The 16,516-nt window shown below is 45.6% G+C and overlaps 1 protein-coding gene across 3 annotated transcripts in view; it reads right to left on the bottom strand.

The window, feature by feature from the left end:
* The window catches only part of INF2 (inverted formin 2), a 189,828-nt gene that overhangs the window by 51,201 nt on the left and 122,111 nt on the right, over nt 1–16,516 (bottom strand). For all 3 annotated transcript variants that reach the window (XM_068254230.1, XM_068254231.1, XM_068254232.1), the window contains exons 8-13: nt 15,082–16,065; nt 10,166–10,302; nt 7,804–7,865; nt 6,176–6,278; nt 1,615–1,700; nt 60–160 (exon numbers count right to left, since the gene is read on the bottom strand). In XM_068254230.1, the coding sequence (XP_068110331.1) occupies nt 60–160; nt 1,615–1,700; nt 6,176–6,278; nt 7,804–7,865; nt 10,166–10,302; nt 15,082–16,065 (1,473 nt within the window). The remainder of the gene's footprint in view (nt 1–59; nt 161–1,614; nt 1,701–6,175; nt 6,279–7,803; nt 7,866–10,165; nt 10,303–15,081; nt 16,066–16,516) is intronic.

Here is a 16,516-nt window from a genome sequence, read left to right as displayed (position 1 = left end):
GCTGACTAGAATGAATAAGCACAGCAGCGGCTGTAACAAAGAATGTTGGATGTAGTTACCGTCACAGGCCGAGCTGACTGTCTGCGCCTTTGGCCGTAGCATGTCCAGCATGACGTTTGTCTCCTCACAGGCCAGCATACACTCAATGCGGAGCTGGTAGCTGGAAACAGAAAACATCATATGAAGCGGAGGGTTTGTGAATGAGGATCTCTCTGCATTGCCAAAACATCACAAATCCAGACTCATGGCTGCTCCGGGGCTGTATGCAGCCCGCTAGTGCTTGTTGTGTGGCCCTCAAAGGGTTCCCTCTATAACAGCGCAGGAGATTTGGGCGCAGCCGCCATCACCATAAACCGTAATAGGAATTACGGCTATAGCGGCGCACAGTATCTTCGGCGCTGTCAGAAAACGGAGCTGAAGTTACTTTTAAAAACACTGTAATTCGGCCTCCAGCAATAGCTGTAAGCCAAATTACATAATTACCCACTGTCCACATGGACCTGGAGGGGGAATAGTCATTAACACGGCCGGAACTTGTGCAGCAGCAGGATAAGTCATATATCGGCTGTATCCTGCGGCCAAGTCTCCCTGCGGTGATTTCATATGTATGCTCCTCTATGGTTCATGAATAAATTAACACGTCTGTTATAGCGCCGTGTTCCGTAACATGAAACCCTATAGCACAGTCTCAACTGCATCTCTCACAGCGCTCACTCTCTCCATAACTAGCGCGTTACTTGAGAATTTTCACCAATGCCATTTTAGATTTTGAGAATATATTCGCCAAATACATTGTATTTCTCAATATGGTCAAAGGAAAGAAAAAATTCCGATATGAAAAAAATGACTGCTTTTACCGCGAAAAATAGCAAAAATGCAAACAAAAAACCAAGACACCTTTTAACATGAACTTTTACATTATTTTCGCAAAAATGAATGCAAAAAGAATACCGGCATTTTCTCTTATCACTGACCATAACAATCCTCACACCACTATTTGGCAATATACAGTTATAAAGTAACATACAGATGATAGATTTTCCATCGCTAAGCAGCAGATACTTAAAGGGTGACCAGGAACCAACAGTGGGTTACCAACCAGTGCAGGTGAAATCAATGTGGTAATTAGGTGTGGCATCCTGTAGATTTATCATATTTGCCTTTTGCACAAGTATTATTCATCAGTTTACAAAATACAAGTTCCCAAAGTACGGTTTATCTGCTCTGAAAACTGCCTTTGTTGCTTTATTGCATAGCTGCTGTATTTATAGATTAGACTATATCCAGTGAGAATTTCTCATGTGTACATTTTCTGCTTGTGTTCAGCTGAAACACAGTGCAATGTTTACTAATTGTGGCTGATAAGGAAACAAGATAATGCAATCACTTCCTCAACTTCAGATTTGGATACAAGCTTCCCACTGAAGAAGAAAGTGTTGTGTTTAACTGTTGGAATGCTGTTCTGCTACCATTTTCCCACCTTTTAGTAGGTTTTATGCTATAGAAAAATCTTTTCATACCACTTTAAAACAGAAGATACAATATTATCACTTAAGGGTAAAAGTGAATTGAATAAAAGCCAGAGAGTGACATTCTAGGAAAATATCCACTCACTTTGGGACGCCAAGCAGAAACAGGTAAAATCGGTCAGCATTGGATAACTTGGAATTATCTTCCTGGAATGTTTTTAGATTTTCCACCTGTAAATAATAAAAAAAAAAATCTTAATTCACAAACCAAGTTATCACAGGCATGCAAAGGTAAAAGAAGACAGCACTGTGGTAACGCTATCACAGGCATTTTATTCTAGAAGACAGCATTATGGCAGCACTGCTATCACAGGCATGCTATACTAAGGCAGCACTGTGGGAGCGCTACTATCACAGGCATGCTATGCTAGAAGGCAGCTCTGTGGCAGCGCTATTATCACATGCATGCTATGCTAGAAGGCAGCACTATGGCAGCGCTAAGATAACAGGCATGCTATGCTTGAAGACAGCACTACAATCACAGGCATGCAATGCTAGAAGCCAGCACTGTTAGCACTGCTACTATCACAGGCATGCTATGCTAGAAGGCAGCACTGTGGCAGTGCTACTATCACAGGCATGCTATTGCTAGAAGGCAGCACTGTGGCAGTGCTACTATCACAGGCATGCTATTGCTAGAAGGCAGCACTGTGGCAGTGCTACTATCACAGGCATGCTATTGCTAGAAGGCAGCACTGTGGCAGTGCTACTATCACAGGCATGCTATTGCTAGAAGGCAGCACTGTGGCAGTGCTACTATCACAGGCATGCTATTGCTAGAAGGCAGCACTGTGGCAGTGCTACTATCACAGGCATGCTATTGCTAGAAGGCAGCACTGTAGCGGTGCTACTATCACAGGCATGCTATGCTAGAAGGCAGCACTGTGGCGGTGCTACTATCACAGGCATGCTATTGCTAGAAGGCAGCACTGTGGCAGTGCTACTATCACAGGCATGCTATTGCTAGAAGGCAGCACTGTGGCAGTGCTACTATCACAGGCATGCTATTGCTAGAAGGCAGCACTGTGGCGGTGCTACTATCACAGGCATGCTATGCTAGAAGGCAGCACTGTGGCGGTGCTACTATCACAGGCATGCTATTGCTAGAAGGCAGCACTGTGGCAGTGCTACTATCACAGGCATGCTATGCTAGAAGGCAGCACTGTGGCGGTGCTACTATCACAGGCATGCTATGCTAGAAGACAGCACTGTGGTAGTGCTGCTATCACAGGCATGCTATGCTAGAAGACAGCACTGTGGCGGTGCTACTATCACAAGCATGCTATTGCTAGAAGGCAGCACTGTGGCAGTGCTACTATCACAGGCATGCTATGCTAGAAGGCAGCACTGTGGCGGTGCTACTATCACAGGCATGCTATTGCTAGAAGGCAGCACTGTGGCAGTGCTACTATCACAGGCATGCTATGCTAGAAGGCAGCACTGTGGCAGTGCTACTATCACAGGCATGCTATGCTAGAAGGCAGCACTGTGGCGGTGCTACTATCACAGGCATGCTATGCTAGAAGGCAGCACTGTGGCGGTGCTACTATCACAGGCATGCTATGCTAGAAGGCAGCACTGTGGCGGTGCTACTATCACAGGCATGCTATTGCTAGAAGGCAGCACTGTGGCAGTGCTACTATCACAGGCATGCTATTGCTAGAAGGCAGCACTGTGGCGGTGCTACTATCACAGGCATGCTATGCTAGAAGGCAGCACTGTGGCGGTGCTACTATCACAGGCATGCTATTGCTAGAAGGCAGCACTGTGGCAGTGCTACTATCACAGGCATGCTATTGCTAGAAGGCAGCACTGTGGCAGTGCTACTATCACAGGCATGCTATTGCTAGAAGGCAGCACTGTGGCGGTGCTACTATCACAGGCATGCTATGCTAGAAGGCAGCACTGTGGCGGTGCTACTATCACAGGCATGCTATGCTAGAAGACAGCACTGTGGCAGTGCTACTATCACAGGCATGCTATGCTAGAAGGCAGCACTGTGGCGGTGCTACTATCACAGGCATGCTATTGCTAGAAGGCAGCACTGTGGCAGTGCTACTATCACAGGCATGCTATTGCTAGAAGGCAGCACTGTGGCAGTGCTACTATCACAGGCATGCTATTGCTAGAAGGCAGCACTGTGGCAGTGCTACTATCACAGGCATGCTATTGCTAGAAGGCAGCACTGTGGCGGTGCTACTATCACAGGCATGCTATGCTAGAAGGCAGCACTGTGGCGGTGCTACTATCACAGGCATGCTATGCTAGAAGACAGCACTGTGGCGGTGCTACTATCACAGGCATGCTATGCTAGAAGGCAGCACTGTGGCGGTGCTACTATCACAGGCATGCTATGCTAGAAGGCAGCACTGTGGCGGTGCTACTATCACAGGCATGCTATTGCTAGAAGGCAGCACTGTGGCAGTGCTACTATCACAGGCATGCTATTGCTAGAAGGCAGCACTGTGGCGGTGCTACTATCACAAGCATGCTATTGCTAGAAGGCAGCACTGTGGCGGTGCTACTATCACAGGCATGCTATTGCTAGAAGGCAGCACTGTGGCGGTGCTACTATCACAGGCATGCTATTGCTAGAAGGCAGCACTGTGGCGGTGCTACTATCACAGGCATGCTATGCTAGAAGACAGCACTGTGGCAGTGCTACTATCACAGGCATGCTATGCTAGAAGGCAGCACTGTGGCGGTGCTACTATCACAGGCATGCTATTGCTAGAAGGCAGCACTGTGGCAGTGCTACTATCACAGGCATGCTATGCTAGAAGGCAGCACTGTGGCGGTGCTACTATCACAGGCATGCTATGCTAGAAGGCAGCACTGTGGCGGTGCTACTATCACAGGCATGCTATGCTAGAAGGCAGCACTGTGGCGGTGCTACTATCACAGGCATGCTATGCTAGAAGGCAGCACTGTGGCAGTGCTACTATCACAGGCATGCTATTGCTAGAAGGCAGCACTGTGGCGGTGCTACTATCACAGGCATGCTATGCTAGAAGGCAGCACTGTGGCGGTGCTACTATCACAGGCATGCTATTGCTAGAAGGCAGCACTGTGGCAGTGCTACTATCACAGGCATGCTATGCTAGAAGGCAGCACTGTGGCGGTGCTACTATCACAGGCATGCTATGCTAGAAGGCAGCACTGTGGCGGTGCTACTATCACAGGCATGCTATTGCTAGAAGGCAGCACTGTGGCAGTGCTACTATCACAGGCATGCTATTGCTAGAAGGCAGCACTGTGGCGGTGCTACTATCACAAGCATGCTATTGCTAGAAGGCAGCACTGTGGCGGTGCTACTATCACAGGCATGCTATTGCTAGAAGGCAGCACTGTGGCGGTGCTACTATCACAGGCATGCTATTGCTAGAAGGCAGCACTGTGGCGGTGCTACTATCACAGGCATGCTATGCTAGAAGACAGCACTGTGGCAGTGCTACTATCACAGGCATGCTATGCTAGAAGGCAGCACTGTGGCGGTGCTACTATCACAGGCATGCTATGCTAGAAGGCAGCACTGTGGCGGTGCTACTATCACAGGCATGCTATTGCTAGAAGGCAGCACTGTGGCAGTGCTACTATCACAGGCATGCTATTGCTAGAAGGCAGCACTGTGGCAGTGCTACTATCACAGGCATGCTATTGCTAGAAGGCAGCACTGTGGCAGTGCTACTATCACAGGCATGCTATGCTAGAAGGCAGCACTGTGGCAGTGCTACTATCACAAGCATGCTATTGCTAGAAGGCAGCACTGTGGCGGTGCTACTATCACAGGCATGCTATTGCTAGAAGGCAGCACTGTGGCAGTGCTACTATCACAGGCATGCTATGCTAGAAGGCAGCACTGTGGCGGTGCTACTATCACAGGCATGCTATGCTAGAAGGCAGCACTGTGGCGGTGCTACTATCACAGGCATGCTATTGCTAGAAGGCAGCACTGTGGCAGTGCTACTATCACAGGCATGCTATTGCTAGAAGGCAGCACTGTGGCAGTGCTACTATCACAGGCATGCTATTGCTAGAAGGCAGCACTGTGGCAGTGCTACTATCACAGGCATGCTATGCTAGAAGGCAGCACTGTGGCAGTGCTACTATCACAAGCATGCTATTGCTAGAAGGCAGCACTGTGGCGGTGCTACTATCACAGGCATGCTATGCTAGAAGGCAGCACTGTGGCGGTGCTACTATCACAGGCATGCTATTGCTAGAAGGCAGCACTGTGGCGGTGCTACTATCACAGGCATGCTATTGCTAGAAGACAGCACTGTGGCAGTGCTACTATCACAGGCATGCTATGCTAGAAGGCAGCACTGTGGTAGTGCTACTATCACAGGCATGCTATGCTAGAAGGCAGCACTGTGGCGGTGCTACTATCACAGGCATGCTATGCTAGAAGGCAGCACTGTGGTAGTGCTACTATCACAGGCATGCTATGCTAGAAGGCAGCACTGTGGCGGTGCTACTATCACAGGCATGCTATGCTAGAAGGCAGCACTGTGGCGGTGCTACTATCACAGGCATGCTATGCTAGAAGGCAGCACTGTGGCGGTGCTACTATCACAGGCATGCTATGCTAGAAGGCAGCACTGTGGTAACACAGTGGTAACAGTAGTAGCTATTCAGCTATTCACCTCATGCTTTTCAGGCATCAGCTTGAGGAACTGTTTTAGTATTTCGATATCGAACTTTGATCGATCTCCCTTCTCAATCAGCCCCACTATTTCTTCATTGGAACTGCAAGACAAAAAAAGTAGCTGGATTAATGATCAGAGCATTTCTGAGCAGATCCCTCCATCTGAACCCGAATTTGAAGGACTGGTTATCGTTATCAGGAACGACCACACAGACCTCAGTCTAGGGTGGCTGGACTACTGGCCAGGCTGTCCTTCTAAAGCTAGAAAGTATTCAAGCTAAATCAATGGAATTGCATATTCTCTGATAATACAGCTAGGTTGCTTTCAGAGAGCTGCGTCATTAAAGTGAACCCGAGCCAAGAGTGGTAGGAAGGCTGCCGTCTCAAGAATACCAGCTGCCAGGCATCCTGCTCTGACCCCAGTAGTGTCAGAATCACACCTGAAACAAACATGTGGCTATTCCAGTCAGACTTGAGTCAGAGCACCTCATCTGCATGCCTGTTCAGGGTCTATGGCTAAAAGTGTTAGAAATGCAGGTTCAAGAGGACAGTCAGGTAACTTGCATTTTGTTTTAGAAGGAAATCAATATGACAGCCTCTATATCACTATCGAGTTCCCTTTAAAACTGCAGTAAAGTGCTGTTCCTAGCAGCAAGTAACAGGCTAGTGGAGGTCATTCAATATAATTTTTTAGTATATTGGTTTACAAAAAAAATAAAAAAATTAAAAATAATAATAATACATAGGTACAGTAATACTATTAGAAAACTTGCAATCTTGGAATTCAGCTTCAAAAGCATACAATGACATGCCATACAAATTTGACCTGACTGTGGCAACCAACTACCCTCAGCAGCTCCAGAGATTGACAGTCACATTGTGCTATCACATTATCTAGCAGCTAGTATAGAGCATAGGGCTCTGCTTGCTGGAAGCTGTCCTTTGTGGTTCTCACCACATCGACAAATGAGCATGGGCAAGTCAGGGGAAGAATTCTGAAATCATGAACTGGTTAAGGGGTCCTTTGGAGTCTGCTGCAGTTTATTGCATGAAGTATCATGACTTCACATGCTTATGGAGTTCTGCCTCTCAATCTGCTGTAATCTTGCCATATAATTTTCAGAATCGGATTTGTCCAAAGGGCGTCTTACGGCTTTGCTACTCTGCTTCCACACATCAACTGTGTTACTCCAGCAATAAGAGAGCTATACAGGTTCTCCTATCTGCTCTTTTCTCTGAGGCTACTGTACTACTGGCTCAGCATGCAACACATGCCCTGGCCAAAAGGTGGCAACCAATACACATGCCTAGGTGGCCTATGCCTAAATATAGATCTCCAGACTGACTTGTGGCGATAAATGAGAAGGTAGTTGTAGGTATCTGAGTACACGATGAGGATCTATAAACTGGTACAGAAAGCATTTTTCTTTTTTAGCTTATATGTAATTCAGATTGTAAAGTATATAAAAAGTGTGCACGAACTTGTGCTTTAATAACCAATAAATAAATCTTTCCTAGATACAACTATCCAGGGTTATTTACAGGGTCACAACAGTGAAGCACTACATTATATATATTATGCATCATTTTACAGAAAACATGAAAATACAAAAAACAAACACTTACCTTTTAAACTGTTTCAAAAATATGTTCAAGTTGAGATTTTTCTTGGGGTCCAAAAATGAAATCTGTTTATGTAAATACAAAAGAAAGATTAATGGAAGAACACCGAAGGTAAGCAGCACACTTGGCCTGAATTCACTAAGCAGTTTAGTCTAGTCTACAGATGGTTTTTAGTCTACTGATGGTTTGGTGTAATGCTTTAAAGCTGTTTTTAGACCTGGTCTAAAGCCCCATCTACACAATACGATTCTTTGTGCAATTTGATTACGATTCTTTGTGCGATCCGATTAACCTCCCTGGCGGTCTATTAAAACCGCCAGGGGGCAGTGCAGCACTTTTTTTTTTATCATGTAGCTAGCCTAGCGCTAGCCACATGATAGCCGCTGTGCAAAGGCATCCCCCCACCCCCTCCGATCGCCTCCGGCAATCAGCGCAAACAGGAAATCCCATTCAGAACGGAATTTCCTGTTTGGCTTCCCCCCGGCGCCATGGCGACGGTCGTCTTCGACGTCGTGACGTCATCGGGAGTCCAGATCCACCCCTCAGCACTGCCTGGCACTGATAGGTCAGGCCGTGCAAGGGGTCTGGGGGGGGGGGGGGGGGGGAGCGGCGGGTAGTGGCGGCGATCAGTTTGTACACGCAGCTAGCAAAGTGCTAGCTGCGTGTACCAAAAAAAAAACCGCCAGGGAGGTTAAATCCGACATGTTCGATCAGGATTCGATTCGAGTTGCCATTGTTTTACAATGGCAAATCGAATTGAATCGCATCCCGATCGGACATGTTGGATTTAATCGGATCGTAAATAGAATCGGATCGTGTAGATTGGGCTCAACATTCAGTAATTACACAATTCACAAAGGCAAACGAGTAAACACGCCCGCTTTTTCTGACAGAGATTAGACCAGCTGATTTCTGTAGGTAAAGTAATTCTGTGAGGTATTTTAGATGTGAGAATGGAACCTTTTGAATTAATTATACAGGAGTTTAATTATATGCAGAGGAGAGCTCATCAAAGGAGAACGATGTCAGTCATCGCTACTTACCAACCTAGTTCCCAAATGTAGACCAGGTCTAAAAGCAGGTCTAAAACATTTGGTAATAGTGAATTCCCCTTTGATGCAACTGACCAAACCGTCAGTAGACCTAAAAACCATCAGTAGACTAGTCTAAACTGCTTAGTGAATTGAGGCCATTGAAGGAACTTAAAGTGTAAGGAATCATTGCCGCCATCATTCTGTTATAAACAATGCCAGCTGCCCGGCTACTGTGCTGATGTGTTAAAGTGAACCTGAACCGAGTAAAATTAACACGTGATGTACCTGCAAATGAATATAACTTACTTACCTTGCCGTCGGTTCCTCACAGAAGCTCACCAATTAATTCTTACAACAATTCCTTCCATTTCTGACAAGCTGTCAGTTATTTATCAGTTGCTGTCAGTTATAACTGAAAGGACGGTGGATGAGCAAGGTAATGTCCATGTTTCCCTATGGCTCAAGTGGGCGATATTACAGTTTAACAGTGTGCTGACTAGGAAACAGTTATCGGGTCATCGCCATTTTCAAAATGGATCACAGTGGACAAACAGGACATGAGAAAGGAAAAAGATTGATGAGTGGACTACACGAGAGGTAAGTATGACTTTTATTCATTTTCAGTTCAGGCTTGCTTCAAGTCACAGTTCTAGAATGAGCATGCAGATCGGATGCTCTGACTCCACTGGCTATATACTTGTTACAGGTGTGTGACTCAAACAACTAAAGCCAAAAGCTCACACAGGCAACTGGCATTGTTTATAAGAGAATGAAGATGGCAGCCTCCATATCCCTTTCAGGCCTGGAACCCACTACAAAGCGATATCGCTAATCGCAATTGCTAGAGTTTTCAATGAGTGTTTTGTAAGCAATTTCATGAACGTCTTCTGGCGATTTTGGTAGCGATTTTAAGAAGTGTAAGCGTTTTGCCAGCAATTGTGTAGCGATATGCGATTAGCGTTTTTAATTCGGATTGGTCCTCTCAATTAATTTAAATTTTTTTTACAATGTGCAGTAATTTAAAAACGCTAGCAAAATCGCTCTGTGTAGGTTTTTGACGAGCGATTACGGCAGTGTTTATATACTTTTCAGAAACGCTAACGCAAAATTCTAAAAAATGCTGGATGTCCTGCTTTTGCGATTTTGGTAATCACAATCCCTCCAATGGAATTTGGCCCATCCATTAACATTAGCTGAGCGTTTAGGGAAATTGCTAGCGTTTTGAAAACCTCCCTAAACGCTCAAAAATAAATAAAATCGCTCTACTGGGTTCCAGCCCTCGCTTCAAGTTCCTTTAATTGTTTAATTGTGGTTCATAGGGGATACTGTACCTCCTTAGGTGGCTTCTTCACCGGCGTTGTCTCTTTATCTTTGACTTGTGGAAGGCAAAACAGCTGCTCAATACTGGAATAATTGGGTTCCGGAGACTCCTGATAAGTGCTTACAGAGGCCCATATAGACTGGCTGTCTAGAGGAAGAAAGAGGCATATGGACTTATAAGAAAAGCTGAAGGCTTGGAACGCTGTATTGATATGTTCTATAGGGGACCAGCCCATGCAGAGAACGATGGTCAATAAGATGCAAATAATTTCGAGTTGATGCAGGATTACGAAAATGTTGTATGCAAATTTATGCAGCTTGAAAATGGACCAATTGCATTTTACCTCAGCATGATTTGATTGGCTCATGTTCAAGCTGCATAGATTTGCATTCAAAATGTACATGATGTTGCATCAACTCAAAGGTATTTGCATCTCATTGAGCATCTCTACAGATTGCAGTGTTTCTCAGTGCAGCCCCATTCCCAGCACCACATAGCCGGCATACAATCCAAAAAGGGTTACCTCTAAGAATGACATCAGGTAAAAAATAGAAATAAAAAAAATGAAGAGACCATGGCTGGTGACGCATTGTGCGAGCTCCAGCTCCCTTCCTCAGGCCGATGATCATGCTGATTGCAGTGACTGAGCCAAGCTATGATTGTCTGAATTGCTCAGTCATTACAATCCGCATTGGTTTATTGGCCTGAGGACAAGAGCCTGCAAAAAGCGTTGCCAGCCATTGTCACACTTTTTTCATATTTACCTTATAGGGAAGCCACCTTTCTTTTCTCTATTTTGTGTGTTTTTTACTCAGTTTTATTTACACAGGGTGTCTCTTTCCCAGTTATTGTGTTTCTCAAATTCCGAAATTGGAGGAACATTGGTCCCCAGTTATACAACTGTCAGCTGATACCCCTGTTTTTTTTTAAGAGAGTAATCATTTCTAGAACATCTGGGATATTACCCAAGTGGAGACGTGAGTGTGATCTTCCATCTGCCTGATTGGTTGGTTGTTCCCTTAGCTACTCTTCATTGTGAGTACCACTCTCCCCCCCCCCCCCATCTCTTTCCCCTCATGTACATAGTGCACCATTTGGGCTCCTGTTTCTCTATATTTTTTAAGGTGTTGTACCATTCCACGTGATGTTCCACACAACAAACCTAAGGAAGTAAGCTTTATATTCTCATGCCCACATCACGTGGCTTATGGCAACGCCTCATCCTCTGACCTCTCATATTAGGGTAATTTCTGTCTCCCTTCCTGATAACATCAGACCTCCAAGCCTCACTATAATTCAGACCACCACCTCTGCTTCTGGCTGTAGAGAGATCCTTTGACTTCTTGTCGGACAATCCAAGCCAGACCATTATGCCCTGACTCCTCAGGAAAGATGTCCAATGAGATGATAATAAATCTGGCTTGCTTACAATTGCCATGCAAAGTGCATGCAGTTCAGATTGTATGCAACTTGAATTGGCCTAATTCCGAATTAAATCTGCACGCAAACTAGAATTATTGGCAGTCAATAAATCATCTCTTCTGTGCTGGTACCCAGGGCCGGCGCTACCACTAAGGCAAAGGAGGCAGCTGCCTCAGGGCCCCAGAGTTTGTAGGGGCCCCCAGTAGCTACAAGAGGAAACATTTTTTTTTTCAAATCGGCCTTATAGTTTTTGAGAAAATCGATTTTAAAGTTTCAAAGGAAAAAAAAAACATTTAAAAACCTGCCGACTTCTAATGGTTAATAGCAAATTCACCTTAAATGCTAGAAACCCTAAATTTGTTAAGGAGATCATTAGGAATAAGAGGAAAAAACAATTTTTCAAAAAGACCTTATAGTTTTTGAGAAAATCGATTTTAAAGTTTAAAAGAAAAAAAGTATAGTTTTAAATGCGGTAAATATAACTTTTAGTAGCAAACCTAACGGTAGTGTAATTTTACATGCATCAAGCGAAAGCGCAATAAATTTCCTGACGGGGTTTCCAGGAGGTCTATACGCAGCCGCAGCGCTTTGGCCAGGGATCGCTATACAGCCGCAATATGGCTGTATGAAGATCCCTAGCATTTTTCCTATTTTCCCAATTTTTTGTTTATGTTTAGAGTGTGGGAATTTTTTTTTTTTTAAATTATGTTCGGTCCTACCTCCTGAAAATTTTTAAACCCTTGTCCCCCATGCAGGCTGGGATAGCCAGAATGTGGAGCTCTGACCGATTGGGACTTCACACCCTGACTATACCAGCTGCAAAAAAGGTCCCCTAATGCCGATTTTTGTTCCGGGGTATATGTTGGGGGGGGGGGGGCCCAGGTTAATTTTGCCCTGGGGCCCCATTGTTGCTTAAACCGGCCCTGCTGGTACCTGTGCATTTAAGCAGTAGAAGAAGAAGAAAAGAAAAAGATATTCAGGCCCCATGCAAAAGTTGGTGAAATTGCACACACATTTTAGAACATACTGTAGATGCTCTCATGACTAAAATAACCTCTTCGGACTGGGTCACAAACTCAATGGAAGCTGAAAGTGAACTGAAGTCTAAAGGTAGCCATACACTGGCTCGATTCCCGGCCGTTTCGACAGCAGATTCGATCCTGGGATCGAATCTGCTGCCAATCGTTCGCGGTAAACGCAGCCGCCGATCCGATTCCCCCCCGGAATCGGATCGGTCCGTCGATCGCGCCGTGCGGGAAATTACCCTCGATCGCCCGCGCGTAAGTGCGCGTCGCTAGCGGCGGCCGATGCGATCAGGTATACATTACCTGAGGCTGGCTCCCGGGCGTCTTCTCCGTGCTGCACGGCTCTGTTCCGGCTCCATCCATCCCAGCGCTTCCTGTGTCACTGCAGTGACCAGGAAGTTCTAATAGAGGGCGCTCTATTTGAACTTCCTGGTCACGGAGTAACACAGGAAGCGCCGTAATGGATCCGGAACAGAGCCGTGCAATGCAGAGAAGAGGACCCGGAGCCAGCATCAGGTAATGTATACGGGGGGGGGGGGGGGGGGGGAACGGCGGCAGGAGCAGCTCAGCAGATGGTGAATCGGTTTCAGGCTGAAATCGATTCACAATCTGTTTGCAGTAAAGGCAGCCATACGATCCCTCTCTGATCAGATTCGATCAGATAGGGATCTGTCAGCTGGTCGATCTAATGGCACCAGTGTATGGCTACCTAATCTAATCGACCAGTGTATGGCTACCTTAATGGTGTGTACACACTAGAAAGATTAATGAAAGATCTTAGACCAGTTTCTCCACCTTCCATGTAGTATGAGAGCCATACTCTACACAGTCTATTCTATTGAGCTGAACTCCCCATCAGATAAAAATCTTTGCAAGATGCTGCACACAAAGATGCTGTACACATGCAACAGATCAGTATCTGCAAAAGGTCTGTTCCTGCAAAATGCATTCATAGTCTATGAGATCTGCAGATCATCATACACACATTGTTTAACTACATGGAAGGTGGTAAAATTGGTCTAAGATCTTTCATTAATCTTTCAAGTGTGTACATTTCATAAGATTTGTGCACACTAGTGCCTACAGTAGGTACACAGGGGCACTTTAACTGCATTTGTGCATCTTTTGGACAGATACGCTACTTGTAGTATTCACAGGACCAGATTACCACTGCTTCCACTGCCATTTCAGAATGCCGTGCCTTGTACCGCATATACTCGACTAGAAGTCTAGAAACGTAGGTGTGACTCACTAAGTATAGGGGTCGGCTTGAAAACGAGTCGGACCTATAATTGTGACTCACAGCGGAGGGGGTGGGGGCGCAACTCTCTCTCAAACTTCGCAGAGGCATGCTATATAACACCCCCCCCCCCCCTCCCACTATCACCTTTTGCTTGGAAAAGCACTGCTTTGCATAGCTTACTTTTGATATGGTTTTAGAGGTATCCATTACCAACCTGTAAGGCTGTAAAACTGAGCACACTAACGTGTGTACAATCCATCTACTCAGTGGTAAGTGACACTTTCTTGATAAAAGTAAATCCCAAGAAAACACTGGTTCTCAAGTGCAGCTGTTAACTCCTCCTGGCCCTAAGTATAGCCATTAACTTTGTGGGTAGACTTATACCTGAGTCAGTGAAAAAAATCCAGCTTAAGAGGGTCAGATTTTTGGGTCAACTTACACACTAGGTCGACTTCTATTCAAGGATATACGGTAATGAACAGACCAGTGGTGTAGCCTACGAGTTCTGGGCCCTAATGCGAGTTTTACATTGCCGACCCCCGACCCCCAAAAGCTCTATGCATACCAATTGAGATGGAGCACCAAAACCTGCCAAGGACAACTGCATTGTCAGAGGTGTAAGCTGGGGAGGAGAACATTCTTTTAATGGTTACAACTAATCAAAGCACCTATAGAGGTGATCATTACCAACACTGCACCAATGAAGAGCTAATCAAGCAGTTGCAAGAGAGCCTTAATAGCCCCTCTGGTCCAGGGGTTCTGTACAGTTACTACATCTGCATCCCCAGTTGCTACACCACTGGAACTGACACATTCTCATGAGTTGCATGACATTCAGAAATGTACACAGTTACATTGGCAGATAATGGGGTTTTGTGGTGAACCCCATTTTCAGTTGTTCACAAAGTAAGAATTCCATCACATGCATTGTAACTTATCCTTATGAGACCACACATCTGTGCCCGGTTCTTAACACACTGCATAAATGAGGATAGTTCAAAGACAAACTATCTCAATAATGAGTAGTTTGTCAACAAGTTGTTCTGTAAAACTTTAAGGCACTAGAAACATGTTGATTAGCACGCTTATGTAGTGCTAGGGTGAACAAAGCCTACAACAAAATCCCTTAGAATATGTTAGGTTTGTCGATCTAAATTGATACCAGAAAAAAAAAAAAATCAAAAGAGAATACTTCTAGTTTAAAAGCTTGTACTGTAATATGTTAAAGAATCATACCTTTAGCAACATTAGGAGGTAGTTTTTGCCAGTTTAGTTTCTTCATTTTTGTTGATGGCTTGTTGACCTTAAAGTAAGAGTGTCTTGAATATCCCAATGCTTGATCCACACGGGCAACCACAACTTCTTCATTGCCACCTACAGAAGATAATCCCATTCCAGGGAATGGAGGTGGTGGAGGTGGTCCCATACCAGGGAATGGAGGCGGTGGAGGAGGTCCCATTCCAGGGAATGGAGGTGGTGGAGGAATACCACCCATGCCTGGAAACGGAGGAGGTGGGGGAATTCCACCCATACCAGGGAATGGAGGGGGTGGAGGTGGTGGTGGAAAGCCACCCATGCTAGGAAGAGGAGGGGGTGGTGGTGGAAAGCCACCCATGCTGGGAAGAGGAGGGGGTGGTGGTGGAAAGCCACCCATGCTGGGAAGAGGAGGAGGTGGTGGTACCTCACCCATGCTAGGAAGTGAAGGAGGTGGTGGAATGTGGCCACCCATGACAGGAAATGGAGGAGGTGGTGGTGGTGGCATGCTCCCTAAGTCAGCCAAGGGGGGAGGGGGAGGCGGTGATATGGTTGCTCCTAGAATTGGGGGAGGGGGAGAAGGAAATTCATTTAAACTAGGGAATGGAGGTGGCATTCCGCATGGAGGAGGTGGCGGAGGTGGAGGCGATAAAGTAGACTCTACACCTGAATGTGGCGGGGCTGCTGGTAGACTTTCAGCTAAAGGAACTTGACTAGAAGCCTTTTCCACCGCTCCAGATACTGTCTGAGAAACTGCCAACTCCTGAAGGTCCACTGAGGGTTCAGGCAGCGCATGACTTAAAGAGAAACTGTTCCTTTGTGCTTTGTTTGGTTCCTGCATAGGCTTATCTGTTTGTATGGCTTTGTTAACTTTCTCAGCATTTCGGCTTTGAATCTTCTGTTTGTTCTGATGTTTCTTTGCAGATAAGAGTCTGTCCATGACTTCATCAAGGTTATTACTTTTACCTGCCAGAAGAAAAACAGGGTGACGCCTATAAACTATAATCTGCTAAAAGTAACTTGCAGAACCATTTTGTACAGGCACAAGTAGGGATTGCTCCTGCGCGGTAGCACAAAGCCACTAGCACACAGAGCAATCAGCCATGCAAGAGTGGCTCTGTGCTACTGTGAGGGTTTTTTCTAAGGGTTCCACTGCAAGAACAGAGGGAACGCAAGAAAATCAGGGAAGCCTCTGGACTATCCAAAGGCTTCCCTCTACCGAGATAAGTATTTGTGTCTCGCTTAAAGTGACACTGAAGTAAAAAAAATTTAAACGAACACTATACATTAACATTTGTTTTTTAAATTTAGATGAGACTAGTTTGGGAAGTGCTACTAACTACTGGTGTATACAGTTGACTGCTAATTTGTTTACTGTTATCAAAATTCTTTCACACTTCGTTGACACCAAATCTGA

Source organism: Hyperolius riggenbachi, chromosome 9, assembly GCF_040937935.1.
Source record: "Hyperolius riggenbachi isolate aHypRig1 chromosome 9, aHypRig1.pri, whole genome shotgun sequence".
Classification (NCBI taxonomy): Eukaryota; Metazoa; Chordata; class Amphibia; order Anura; family Hyperoliidae; genus Hyperolius; species Hyperolius riggenbachi.
The sequence above is the reverse complement of the archived record's forward strand: the minus strand, read 5'-3'. Positions and strand labels throughout refer to the sequence as shown.